General features: G+C 38.8%; 1 protein-coding gene across 3 annotated transcripts; it reads left to right on the top strand.

Annotated features, from left to right (window-relative positions):
- Positions 1-789: 789 nt before the first annotated feature.
- Positions 790-14,354, top strand: cst7 (cystatin f). Of its 3 annotated transcripts, none has more exons than XM_088933650.1 (4): positions 790-881; positions 12,148-12,323; positions 12,912-13,028; positions 13,962-14,354. In XM_088933650.1, exons 1-4 carry the CDS (start codon positions 878-880, stop codon positions 14,040-14,042), a joined length of 378 nt encoding a protein of 125 aa, XP_088789776.1. In that variant the 5' UTR covers positions 790-877; the 3' UTR covers positions 14,043-14,354. The 3 variants fall into 3 exon arrangements, with proteins under 3 accessions (XP_088789776.1, XP_088789777.1, XP_088789775.1); XM_088933651.1 differs by lacking the exon at positions 790-881 and adding an exon at positions 7,984-8,054; XM_088933649.1 differs by lacking the exon at positions 790-881 and adding an exon at positions 11,372-11,457.
- The last annotated feature ends 8 nt before the right edge of the window (positions 14,355-14,362 follow it).

Genomic DNA, 14,362 nt, shown 5'->3' with positions numbered 1-14,362 from the left:
ATGATCTTCAGAAAGTACCATACTAGCTAAACTGCAACTTAGTACACAGTTACATACTAACTCAGTAAGTTATTTTGCAATTGACCCAGTTAGTCAGTGGCATCCGTAACCAGTCTTCTCCTTGCCTAGCTGCTCACTCTGAAGGGACAGCCTGATATAGACAGTGCCTGGTAGTCCAATACCCATGTTTGTGTGGGTAGCACTGGCCACCAGGCATGGGGATCAAAGATGAAAGAGGCTCAACAGCAAGTTAAGTTATGAGAAAAATGGCTTCTCCCCCATTATATTTGTAACTAAATCCCAGCTGGGACCACAACCATAATAAGTACAGTAATCTTAGAGACCACAAACACTTACCATAACATTCCTAGAGCTCTCCTCCCTGCATTACTATTACTAATGAAACAGTTCCCAGCATCCCTTTATATACCTTTGGGCCATACCATAGAATAACATGAATCATACAACAAACAAACATCAAATATACATTAACAATCTAGATTGTTAAACACTTAATAACAGACCAACAGCATAGTATAATACATACATCACATCCTTCATAATATGTGCAAATTTTATGTGTCATTTCACACCCCTTCTCTATTTGCATTGGTCAATTCCCATTGCCATCACCACAGGCATATAAGAGGCCTACTAAAAGTGGGGTCCTTTTCCTCCTTAGGGCTCTGTAGGAAAGGCTAGACCTGAAAATAATTTACTCACTCAGAATCCTGCTAAAACAACTTGCAGATCAGTATGTGATTAATGGCGGGGGGGGGGGGTATATTTCTACCTTACCTTAAGATGGTTAATCAAGGAACTCTTGATCTTAATCCAGTGTCTTTACCTGCTTCTCTCTCCACCACACACAGAAAACATGGGTAAGTAACTGTGTAAACCACAGTGTTTGCATCTAAACTTGCTAATAAGAAAGGAAGCAGCAGTTAAATTAGTGACATCTCAATTTGACTTTGGTCTATTCACTTCTTTTGTTTGTTCCTTGAACATGTGGAGTAGGTCAGGGGAATAACTTGCATGAATTGCTTATTCAAAGTATTGTGCAAGCTTTAAACACTAAAGCATATACTAAATAAAGCACTGTCCTGTAAATAGGTTATTACTAATGTCATTGAGGAACAATGACATATGTCACCAACATACCCAGAAATAATCATATACTGAAGGCAGTGTTTTCAGAACTAGATTTCTACCTCCAAGCAAAAGGAAAAAAAAAATCCCAGAGCTTTATAAAGCCCACACACACTTAAAAATTTAACAGCAGCCTGCTAAGGAATTCAGATTTTATCTAGCTTCAGGTAACTGTTCACTGGGTTCTTGCAGGACTGACTGAAATGGCCTTTCATGGACACCATTCTGGCTTACCCTGCAAACTGCAGCGTATTCAGAGCACTGCTGGCAGATTTATTGAGTGGTCTGAATGATATGTTGACATCACTTGCTCTTAATTCAGGGACCTGCTGTCCCTTAAAGCTGTCACGATTCCCATGCGTTCGGATCTCCGTGTGCTGCAGACTGAACCAGGGTGCGAAGGCTGAAGATGGAGGGAGGGAGTTTCCCATGTCAGCATTGTTTTGTGTGAAACGCAAGCTGCATGCAACTGGCAAACTGCCTTTTCCTTCTGATTCGTACTTGATTTTTTTTTACGATTTGCAGTTTTTTGTGTTTATAATCCAGTCTCTTTTCGAAAGGTTCTTGTTTTAAATGGCTTATCATGCGAGTTCCACTATATACATTTAAAAATGGCGATAAAGCCAAATATGAAACAAAAAGCAACCCTGCCTAAAGTTTTGCTTTTGGAACACAGTTATTCATTTTACACCAATATAAAAAACCTTTGCAAGGTATTTTAAAGTTCAAATTAGTGTTCAACAAAGCAGATTAAATACAACTGGTCTTTGAAAATGTACAGTGTGGTTCTGTATTTTTAAAATATGTTTACATTTAGATGTGTTTATACAAAATGAACAGGCACCAATACATGTTACATCAATGTACAGATCCATCTCCAACCTTTTAGGGTTTTGTGGGGTGTAGTGAAGGAGATGTGGTTTTAAACATGCATTCAGCTCTGCTTCTGGAATCGTTGCTAGGTTACACTTAGGTAGAGAAATGAAGACTGCCCTTCTAAAAAAAAAACAAGTACATTTCTGTTTTTTTAAAGGGCTAAAGGTTCACGTCTCACATGTTGTGGCACTTCATGATGAATAAATTAAATACACACAAAGCACGTTTTATGATAATTTACTGTGTCCATTTATATAAAATTCTGTTGTGGTTATTACAAAAGCACTGACAACTTTGGGCTAATGGAGAGAGATGTGCAGCTGCAGTTAGATATGAATGTGAAAAGAAAAACCCTCTTGATTCAAGAGGTGTTTAACAGAGACATGGTGATCTGTCAGATATTTATATTCTGGCACAGGAGAAACTGACGTTCTGGTTCACATTTTTTAATTTTCCCACTGGAACATACAGTAGGTATCCATTTGATATCAATATAAAAAAAACTTCCAACAAAGACTTTCAGACTTTAAGAAAATGGGTTCAATACAATATACTGTATGAACATGCAGGACCAACTCATAGAAAGGTTCTATATTTTAAAATATTAATACCCTGTCTTCTGAAGACAATCTGTCATAGCAAAGCGGGTGAACACAGTTCAGTATGAGATCAGTTATTTTCTGTTTAACATTTAGAATTAAATTTGGATAATCTGTAGAATTGTTTTCCCTTTGATAGTATAGAGTGTTGTTGATCAATGACAAAAAGTTCCAATTAAATACATGATTCCATATAATACTCATAGAAAGTTATTATACTATACATATTGTAACAAAAAATGTGAAACAGTCCAAGGTATATGAATAATTTTAATAGCCACTGCATGTATTTATACACAAAACCACCTTGTTGGCCTGTCCAAGGGAAGGTTGTGATTTGCCCACAGAGCAATTACAGTACTTTCAGAGTGCTCTTATAAAGCCTGTCTCAATATTGTGCTATAAAACCACATAGTCACGTACTAATAAGTATGAAACTAGGGGCGTGTGCCCTGCAGTGGACTGGTGTCCCATCCAGGATATTTCCTGCCTTGTGCACCTTGCTTACCAGGATGGGCTCCAGCTCCCCCACGATCCAGGATTAGATGAAGCAGTTAAATAGTGGCTGGGTTTATTGTACAATACATTTAGATAAATAGGGAAACGTACTGTTGAAAGGGAAGGAACAGCAGTACCCTTTTATTCACTGAAAGAAATCAAGAAAGCAGACTGAGCCTGGAGTGAGGCTGAATTCAAAGACATTATAATTGATTGTTAGAAGTAACTTTAAAAATCCTTCTTTTACTGTGCGTGTTTATCTATTATCAAATAAGTAATCACTCTTCCCATGGTGTCATGACACTCTAAAGGTACATCACTGGTACACAAGTAAGATGAGATTTATTGTCCCCTGAGGGAAAGTTTCTGTGGACACAGCACTTCTGTACATTTCAATATAATGCACACACACCCCAAAAAAAAACATTGCACATCACTCTATTGCACATGTATTTAATATTTATAACGCATTACAAACCATATTGCACACAAGTGGATTGTAAAGGTGAAAAAATTGTTTATCCTTGCCATTTGCATTGACAGCTTTAATGGATAGTGGAACACAGGAATGTTTGTATCTGTCGGACTTACATTTGGGAACCCTAAAACGTTTGCCAGAAGGAATAAGTTGGTATTCAGAATTGAGCATGTGGGATAATTCTTTCTGCCTGTTTGATTATGGCTTTTTCAGAGATTGTCTGCAGGGAGGGGTGTGCTTCACTCCCATGACCTTCAAAGCTGTTTGGATGAGATGGGTAATTTGTGATCTTAATTGAACTGATAAATTACCAAACAGCACTGTTATACCATATCTGATGATGCTCTCGATAACAGTACATGTGGTCATATTCTGCATTGCATGTTGCTGGAAAGGTTAATTTCCTGCTTTGACATCTGACATTCATAACCCTGATAAGTGGAAAAGGAAGCTAAAGTAGTATACAGTACTTGGTGAAGTTCAAGTGTTTTCACAGTGGTAATCCCCTATCTTCAGTATCTCCATTGCTAGTTCTAGGAAGAAATTTTATGAATGTTTTGTGTAAAAAAGCATACAAACTTCCAATAGCAGCATCAACTCACTCACAGTTGAGCAATAGGCTGATGAGACATTAACAGAGTTTTACAGAAGACTAAATTGCATTTTGATAAAAAGGCAAGTTAAACAAGGGGCATAATTAACTTTTGCCTGAACACTGGAACTCAGTTCAGAGGACTTCAGAAAAACTGCTGCCCATTGTAGGTGTAAATAAGGACAGATGTGACAATCAGTCATTTAAAATCATTGACTAACAAAAGAAAGGAAATGCACACCAGACACTTGCTTACTTATTTCAATTTTTTAAAAAGTGTGAGTTTGAAGTCACTGTAATCTGACATTCATTACAAAAACATTAAAATTTGAATTAGCCGCTTAATATACTTCAGTTATGTGGTAAGATGGCTCATCCCTCAATTTTTAACCTGCAGTCTTTTGAGTGCTGTAAGATTTCATTGGTCAAACTACAAAATTTCAACTAAATTATGGAACATTCTTATAATACTTTAATTGTGAGTAATGTTTTGGTCTTCAAAACCATCATGATATTTTTATTGTGATGCTCTCCTGTTGCTCCTATCACAGATGCACTGTATGGGTTGATACTGCTAGGACTGTGTGGCTCCATAATGTAGTGATCATCACATCTGCTTCACACACAGAAGCCTCTGGGTCCTATCCTCTATGGATCCGGGCTCTTCTTTTGTGAGGGCACACGTTGCAATTACGTGGATGTGTATTGAAAACTGAGAACAGGAGGTACTTTTTTTTACACAAAAGGCTGAGGGAGTGTGGAAAAAATTGTGGCTTCAGGAAACTGCTGGATGAGATCTTGCCTAAATAAACTACAGCTACCAAACGGCTTGATTGGCCATATCACCTCCTCTCGTTTGTAATAGTTCTAATGTCAAGATAGCGACTAAATATTATTCCTTTCAGAGGAACCCACTTAATAGCAAGGAAATGTGCTGCATGACCTGAGTACACAATGTATTCTTTGGTGATGGTCTTGCAAGACTTTTACACTGTAATGTTTTTACACATAAACCACTACCATCTGGATCTATATTGCACTGAGAAAAATAATTCATGACACTGCATTTTTCTAGAGTCTACACAAATTACATGCTAGAGGAACATGGTGGTTATCTTATCTAATTTCTCACTTTATTGCTTTACTTTCTTACCAGCACTTTTGCCTTTTTTGATATTGCTCATCTTTAACATTCTGTCCAGGATAGAATTTTGCTTTCATCAGCATTCCATTATGAATGTCAGAGCAGACATTGAGAAGACAATAAAACTTAATGTACTAGTACTCCCCAAAGCTATGCAGATGCTTAACTGTTCAGAAATAGTTCTTCCTTCTCTTTATTTCTCTTTCTCTTTTTCTTTCCAAGAAATTGACATTTCCTCATTATTTAAAAAAAAAACAATTAAATGGTTCCTTTCAAACATTTTGCTGGGGCTAAAGGAATGGCCATTTCATTCAGATAACGTTACTAGAATTTGACAATAGTTACAATGTGACAATATAGTTTGCACGGATCATTTGAAAATTTCTTTTGAGGCCCAGATATCTACAAAACAAACCTAAAATAAATCAAAATGTTCCTCTTTTCCTCAGTAACATGAAATACACTACAGAGAGACCTATATTATAATCATTTGCAAGTAGATCGATTTGTTGGTATCTAAGTGTATGGTAACATTGCCTCATGAAGGTCTTCATGAAGTACAGATCAGTGAAACAAGAATTGCAGAGCCCTGTCTTGGAATGTCCGGAGCTATTCTGAGTTTATCGTATTGCCTGTATATAAAGAGAGGTGACTTGACTGCTTTTTCAATGGCTTTCAGGGAGGGAAGAATTAAGCAGTTACTGGCTGTAAAGAAATGAAGCATGGGCATTCGTGACTGGCTTGAGAGGCCGTGAGCAAAGCCATGCATTATACTGTACATGCAATGCCAGTCTTTCATTGGCACCTAGTGAGAGAAGCTTTGATCATGGTGTAAAAACCCGAGCAGTGGAGTAATGATTAGGGGTCCCAGACTAATTGGAAAGGTGTGGGCTGAAATCGGAGGTGGGGTGCTGCTACTGTATCACTGAGCATGACGCTTCGCTCAAACCGTTTCGGCGCAGATCCAGCTGTGTGAGTGTGCACAAATGGGAGCTGCTTTAAATAAAAGCACAAGCCAAGAAAATTAAAAATAAAATTGATATGATTCTCAAGGAGACAATCAGTGTGAACACTTAAGAAACAAGCCTGAAACAAACCTGTACTGCTGACAACAAATGCCCTTCCTACATGCATGATTTCCCCAATAGCTTTTTATCTATGAATAAACTAATGGACTGGAATATAGGATTCTTCATTTCCCCAGAAGTGCCTCATATCTCGTACACTGTGGGTCAATAACGTTGCAGCACTTTTTGATTCAGATGTGTCCCGTAAGAATTTCATTCCACGAAGATTAATGGTAGCAATTTTGCGAACATATGCTCCTAAAAGGGTCAGATGTGTTTGATAAACTCTGACAGTCAAGCCGAGGAAAGGACAGTAGAGTTAGTGAGATCAGCCTGAAAGTTCACTGTTGCGGAAAAGTGCAGAGGACAAAGTTGAAGGAGGATTTATACAATTCTGTTTCTAAATCACATTGCACATAGCACATTGATCCCCTACCCAATGAGTTCTTGTTGGGTAACATTGGACCTGTAACGCCACACGATAAACTTTACATTTTCTGGAGAGGCATAGTAGAAGCATGTTCTTTGTGGATGCTGTTAGTTTAATTCTCATCACATTGCATCTTGCAACACACTGAATAGTTTATCATAGCTCTGAATCTGTGTGCCAGTCCAGCAGTAACCCTGACAGCAGCCTGAACAATTCTTTAAACTGTGTGGCAGCTTGCATATGTCTGGGGCCTACCAGATCAAACCAAAAGAACAGGAACCGCAATAAAAGTAGCAGTTGTAGAATACATATCATTAATGCACATTGCCATCTGTCAGTGAATGTCTTTTTCTTCTCAGTCATTCTTCACTAAGTAATTTGTTCCATGATAACACTCAAAACCTGGGTTATCTGAGTGCACTGTGGGCACCTGGCAGTTTTGTAATATATAATTATATTGTAGCACTTCCAAGTGATTGCATGGGTTCTGAAAAATGAAGCAACAGCAGTTTACTCTTTTGTGATGGGGACACTTGACTGTAAAAAGGCGCTGTCCTTCGGCTGAGATGTGAAACTGAGATCGTGACAGGGGTCATTAAAAATCCCGGGGTGTTTCTCCAATAGCATAGGGGTGTGTCCCCCTGGTGTCCTGGCCAAATTTCTTTTTGTTTTGGCCTTGTGCTCCCTGCTCTTCCAGACTGGACCCCGTTAAATAGGCTAAGTCTAGTCTGGACGCCGCGATGCAGAGCAGCGCAGTGCTCTTTTGCGTTTTCCCCCCCAGTTCTCGCTGGCCTCACACCGGTGCCTCCGCCTCCTGCCTCCTCCGCGTCGACGTGTACCGGTGCTCGCCGCGGCTCCTCCCACTGCCGCACCGCTACAAAGGTTGTGATTGTTCTTGTTAATATTTTGTGTTTTGAAAACATGTAGAGTATGGGATGGGCTCTGTATTAGGTACTGTTCTCCTTCAACGGCCAGAAGCTCTGTTACTCTGATGTATCTCAGTTAACCCAGCCTACGCTCCATAGGCGAGTAGGCACGTTTCCTTAACGGGGATGATTACAGTCCTAGTAATCACTCATCACTCAACATCACATTACAGTCAACCACAGTGCCTGTTGTTACTTCTTGTGTTTGGTGGAATGATAATACATGATATTTCATTATACTGGTGGTTTTGAAGTTCAGATGATGTGACGTTTCATACTGTATACTTAGACATGGGTAAGAACTTTTCTCTCCCGTTTTGTTTTCTCTCTGTTTCGTTTTTTCTTTGACTGAAACGCCGAGATGTGAATTGTGTATCTGCGGAAGATATGCATGCGCTCGGTTTTGTTCTGGGACAGCTTGTGTATCTTTCCCGGTGGGGCTGGGGTTTATAGAAGTTAAAAGTAACAAATTTGGAACAAAATTCCATGTTGTCTTTGTACAAATGTGTTTTTTCTCAGACAACATCATGAAGATTAATTACATAACTGTAATTTCATCACCAACACTCACTCTTTATGCAGTTGACTGAAACTTTCTTATGGCTTATCAGCTCGATGAATGGCTTTCTCCTATAACCAGATTCCACTGCTTTACACAAACACTAAATGCTCTGCCGGAGTTAAGATGAAAGTGGTGTCCTGCCTGCTACTGACAAGCACTGCATTTAGAGTTTAAACATATCACAACTGTGCTCCTCTGTCTGAATGATAAGCCCTGCTGTGTCTCTGTTTCTGTCACTCTGTTTTCATTGCAAAAACAATGTAACTTTGCCAAGAAACTCACAGATGCCCAGTATCTCAGATCATACAGTAGGTCATTTTAAAGAGGTTTAAATCTTCTCAGAATATTTTGCTCTGTACAGTTCATATCTTGTGCACAGCATTCTCAATTGCTTGAATCAACCTATTGTTCAGAATGGCACACCCTGAGAATTGACATTGTATTCTGCTCGCATATGGCAATGCAATATTTGAACTCATCCTGTTGTTACATTAATATTCAATAATGTAAGAAAAGAAACAACATTTCAGCTGTGGAGCCTTCTTCGGGTGACACCCAAAGAAGGCTCCACAGCTGAAACGTTGTTTCTTTTCTTCTCTTTTCAGCATGGAATAAACCTTTACTTGTTCCTTTGCAGCCTTCGCATGTTGACACAGCTCCCTACTTGAACTACTTCCCTAAATTATGATGCCATGAAATCAGTGCAAAAGTCTATTTGTTCTTGCTCTTGAGCAATCCAACAGTTTGCCTTTGTGTATCTCAAATTACCAGCAAAATGTAATCTAAGGCCTGAGAATAGGAGACTCCCAGAGTTCACTGCTGCAGGCAAACAAACATCACAGTCAGTAACCTAATGATCACTTCTGTGATTATTTAAAGCTGCATAATATGTTACTGTTTTGCTCTCTGTGGCGGTTGGGGATATACAGTATTGTGCCGTAGAGACTTTGGGAGTTTACAGTCAACAGTGAAAGATCTGCTTGTAGCTTTTCCATTGTCTTCATGTTTGACCAATTTATCCCAGCAGAGTCCACAGGGGATTTGTAATCGTCAGCAGTGAACATTCGTCATCTTATCATAATTGTGCATGAAGCAACCGATGGGGAACCTCTTAATTATAAAGACAGCTTAACAGTTCACTCCAAGTGTATTAGTGTATCATGTCTTCATCTAGAGATAATATTAAACACAACTTGTGTGTGTGCGCCGCTAACTGAAATTGCATATAAAACTCTAAACGGTCTTTCAAAGGCAGAGCAGACCGAGCTGGTGGTACACATTGGGCCCTGCTGTAAGGCATTGTTCTCGGCTCCTCCACAAACATTGCACTTTTTAACACTCATCCCCATAAACTCCCCTCAGGTCAGGGTTTTTACAGTTTAAATAGGATACTTGTGCATTTTCATTGCATATCAGTATATATTGAAATAGAGAGAGACCTTATGATGTTTATTTAAATTCATTTAGTTAATTTCCATAAATATTTCATTTTAAACATTTTTAAAATATATTTTAAGTAAATATTTAAAAAGTTCTATTTGATTTTGTCCAAATTCGTAATAAACAAATGATAATTTGGTTATGAATAGTTGCCAAAACTGTTAGCCTTCTAGTGTGATTGTGCAATCAGTATGTGCTTGTTAACCTTAACTTATCAAACATGACTAGCTTTGAGAGCTGAAGCTACATTTATCACAGAAAAGAAAGGAAAAGTTTGTATGCCAGATCAAAGATAATTGTTTTTCTGCATCCTTGAGTGAGACGAAATACTTAAAATGACGTTTCAGAACCAAAGTAAAATTAGCTACTTTAATTGCAGCAATAGCGACGGTTTAAAGTGAAATACTGTGAACCTCTGAGCAATACTTACAAAAACGGCTCTCTGTGGTTTCTCTTCAGTTTAAGGAGAGGAAGTGGCAGTAACCACTCCTGGCTATGGTTTTTTTCAAAGCAAAACTGACTTGCAGTCTTGTTCCAGGATGCTTTTGATGACAATATGTTTGTTTTGCCTATGTTTGCGGGGGAAAGGTAAATCAGATGACATGCATAAATTGAAATCCATGGATTGTTTAAATATTCCCAAAGCAGAAACTGCTGCAATAACAAAAGTACCTGCAGTTTTAGAAATATAATCCTGCCGAGTTAATATTTTCGAACGTACCGAGAAAACTCCATAAAACAGACGTGATCCCTATTCTGAAGGAGCGGGAAATATGCCCTCTTGTGGCTGTGGCAATTGAAAGAAATTTAGTGTAACATTTTAATGCAAATTTGACTGAAAGTGAGGCAGACCAGCTTTCTTCTATTGGAAAACATACTGTAGACTTACCGTAGATACTGTTAATCAATAACACCTATAATATATGGATGAATGATGGCTCAGCATATCATAAGGCCTGGTTTCTCCAACATTGTAGAAGGGAATAATGTATAGGGCACTGGCCTTGTATGTGGGAGACTGAAAGATCAAGTTCCAGGCAGATCAGATCAGTTGTGCCCTTAAGGAATTGCTCAGATGCTGTTGCATTTTTAATCAAATGCAATGTTGTATAAATTGTACGTTGCTTTGGATACAAGTATGAACTAAATAAATTAATAAAGTTACCAATAATTTTATTATCCCCCTCCTGTTGCTCAAATAGTTAAGGTACTGTATACTGTACCATGCAAATAGATTTTAACTAGGTACTGGACATCCTTTATTGACTGGTAAACTATTTTAAATCATGCCCTGCAGTTATTTGTAAAAGCAGTGAACAAACAAAGCTGAAGAAGCTCCAACTGAACCAAACGCATAGATTGATATGGACTTCAGTCATTAAAAATCATCATTATGTATAAATGGGCTGAAGACCAATCGATGAAAAAGAAGAATTGAAACTATTTAAGATTTTTTTTTTTTAAGAAAGCATTTGGTTTAGAGGTATTAGCTTATATACAGCACCAGTAATTTCTAAGCTAATGGGCTGCAGGCAGTGACAAAGACACTTTGCAGAGCCGTGCAGAGATGTTGTACGTGGTTAAAAGTGTTGCCAGGCAGGAAGTGTGTCAGTGCTGCCGACAACACGGACAAGAATGGCTGTTGGTGAAAGACTGATATTTCTGTGTGCTCTGGGCTACTTTGCTTCTTCTCATGGTAAGAGAGCACAAGTTTGTCAATAATTACTTAGCAGCAGCTCACAGAATTTACCATGTAAACTGACGACCACTGAACGAGTACTTCTCTTAACTGACCATCTACTCCCTTGTTAGAGCCTCTGCTGGTTTGTTTCTTGATTCTTAATTTTGCAAACTGCAGTGCAACAATGAGGTTAACTGAGCAAATGGTGTAAAAGAAAGGTGATGAGAGGTTATTACAAAATATTAATGGCGAAACTGCTCTCGTATTTTTTTCCATCTCGCCATTTGCACCAGATGTGGCTTTCCTGCTTGATGTTGTGGAGTGTAGGCCTTGGTTGGGGAGACGATTCTAGGCGAAACCTGAAATCTGAGCCCACTTTCATTGTGTTGAGACTCTTCCTGTTCTGTATTTCTGTGCTGTTGACATTCGCATTAAAAGGGAATAGAGTGAATGACAATCGTGCATCATAAACTGAGCAAACATTTGAGGTGCTAAACAGAAACCACTCTGAAGCTTAATGTCCTACAAAACTGTTTTTGTTCTTAATACTGTTTTTAAGTCTTTATTCAAAGACTGTTTGAATAAAAGTGGCACAAAACTTTGAGAAAGCTTAGGTTCTACAAATGCAAAGGACCCTTGCTAAAATATTACTTTGACCAAATACAGTGACGAAGCCTTCGATAACCTTACTGTTCTCCGTTTCAGGATTTCTGTATCGGCAAAGTCAGACCACACCTTCCAAACCTGGATCTGCTGAACATGTCAGTAAGAACGACCCAGGAGTTCAAAAAGCTGTAAAAATATCAACCTATGCATTCAACAACAAATCAAATGATATCTATTTGTTCAAGGCCTCTTCCATTGATGACGCACAGAAACAGGTATGACTCAGTCCACGTGAAGTTAAGGGTAATATTCTTAGGAAAACATAATTCAAAACAATCTAATGTTAAATTGCAGAGCCCCTGCTACTACCTGGGGAAAGAAAACAGCATCATTATAAACATGCTTTGATGGCAAAAGCTTTCAGCTATAAAAGGACCTTTTTTACAAGATAATGTTCACATTTGTTATGAGGCTGTCTGATTAAAATAGCACATCAAGGTATGTCATTCTCTACAGTTACTTGTAACCCTTTTATTTTAGTGGACATACCACCCTTTTTTGTGAATTAGAACTGAATTAAATCTCATTAAATCTCTAGTAAATATTTATACAATTACTACAATATTTGAGCCTAAATGAATACTTAAGAATAATTTCCATTTTGGGGCTCATCACTGTAATGGACAGTTATATATCTTTTGCTAAGAGATGAGAAGAACATTTTGGATTAACGTGAACCCAGCGATGGCTCACAAGGCATAGCTTCATAGCCCACTCTTGAAAGTCCAGGTAGGAACTTACCCATAAACAACAGCTCATGCTAACCAGTGTTTTTAAGTGTCTTTAATATTTTGTGATTGTAGGTTGTAAAAGGAATAAAGTACTTTCTAGAGGTGAAGATCTCACGTACTGTGTGTCGCAAGACAGACCACCCGAGTCTGGACAACTGTGACTTTCAGCCACATGGGAAACTGCACCAGGTACATCTTCAGTCAGGGCAAGCAGTGTCCCTGAAGAAAAAAGACGGAGAGCTTGCAAAGGGCAAGACACCGCCCACTATCACCGGGGCTGAAGTCCCAGTCCCCACTGGGCACCTGCCCTTCCCTTTTATATGGTTTCAGCACTCCTTTTCAATCTTGCTTACCAAAATGAAACTGGAGTAATCATTACTGACCAGTAATAACAATAATCAACTTTATTTTATAAAGCGCCTTTAAAGGTGGCTTCTCAAAGCGCTCTACAGAATGACAACAACAATAAATAAGAAGAATACACAAGATAAAACACAATTACAATATACAGAGGAGACTGTGGATGGAGGTACTAAGAAAAGCAGAGGGGTGAAGAATGGAACAGTTAAGTAAAGGCTCTTCTAAAGAAGAAGGTTTTGAGTCTGGATTTGAAGGAGTTTAGAGAAGGTGACTCTCTGATATCCTTGGGCAGAGAGTTCCAGAGCTTGGGGGCATAACAGGAGAAGGCCCTGTCACCCCTAGAGTGTAGACGGGCTTGGGGGACAGGAAGGAGAGCAGAATTAGAAGAGTGAAGGTTGCGAGGTGGGGAGTAGGGCGATAGTAGTTCAGACAGGTTTTGAGGTGCCAAGCCATGCAGAGCCTTATAGGTGAGCATGAGGATTTTAAAATCCACATGGAATTTGACAGGAAGCCAGTGCAAGGAATCCAGGATAGGAGAAATGTGACCATTTGGAATAGACCTAGTCAGGATTCTGGCTGCTGAATTTTGGACATACTGCACTTTGTTCAAAGTAGATTTAGAAACCCCAGTGAATAGAGCATTACAGTAGTCAATTCAAGAGAACACAAATGTGTTGATCAGCTTTTCAGCCACAGTTAGTGAGAGCATAGGGCATAGTCTAGCGATAACAGTAACAAAACATTTTCCCCTTTGTGCCGCAGACATTTCGCTGCCATTTCGAAGTCTGGGGCATACCATGGCTCAGCTGGATGAAAGCCACCTTTTTTCTGTGTCTGCCCTAAGAGCTGCAGCTGAAGCTACTGCAGTGAGAGAGAAGAGCTTCGCCTGGAGTACCTGTTAACATGTACCATACACATTTATTCAGACAGTCTGGAGAGAAGACCTTTCATGAATTTATTCAAAGAAACACGGGAATAGCACTATAAAGGATTTTTATAAACTGTAACCTATCTCAAGAGGCAATATTTTATGAGGGGTGGGAGAGTTTCTTGATTCTGCTGGTAAAAAAAATATTTATGTAATTTAAAACACAACCACAAGCATCCATTATAATCCAACTTTCATTTTTCTTTGCAATACAAATAAAAGCCAAAGCAAAGAA

This window comes from Atractosteus spatula, chromosome 15 (genome assembly GCF_055471065.1).
Source record: "Atractosteus spatula isolate fAtrSpa1 chromosome 15, fAtrSpa1.hap1, whole genome shotgun sequence".
NCBI classification, from domain to species: Eukaryota; Metazoa; Chordata; class Actinopteri; order Semionotiformes; family Lepisosteidae; genus Atractosteus; species Atractosteus spatula.
Note: the sequence above shows the minus strand (reverse complement) of the source record. Positions and strands in the feature narration are given on the sequence as shown.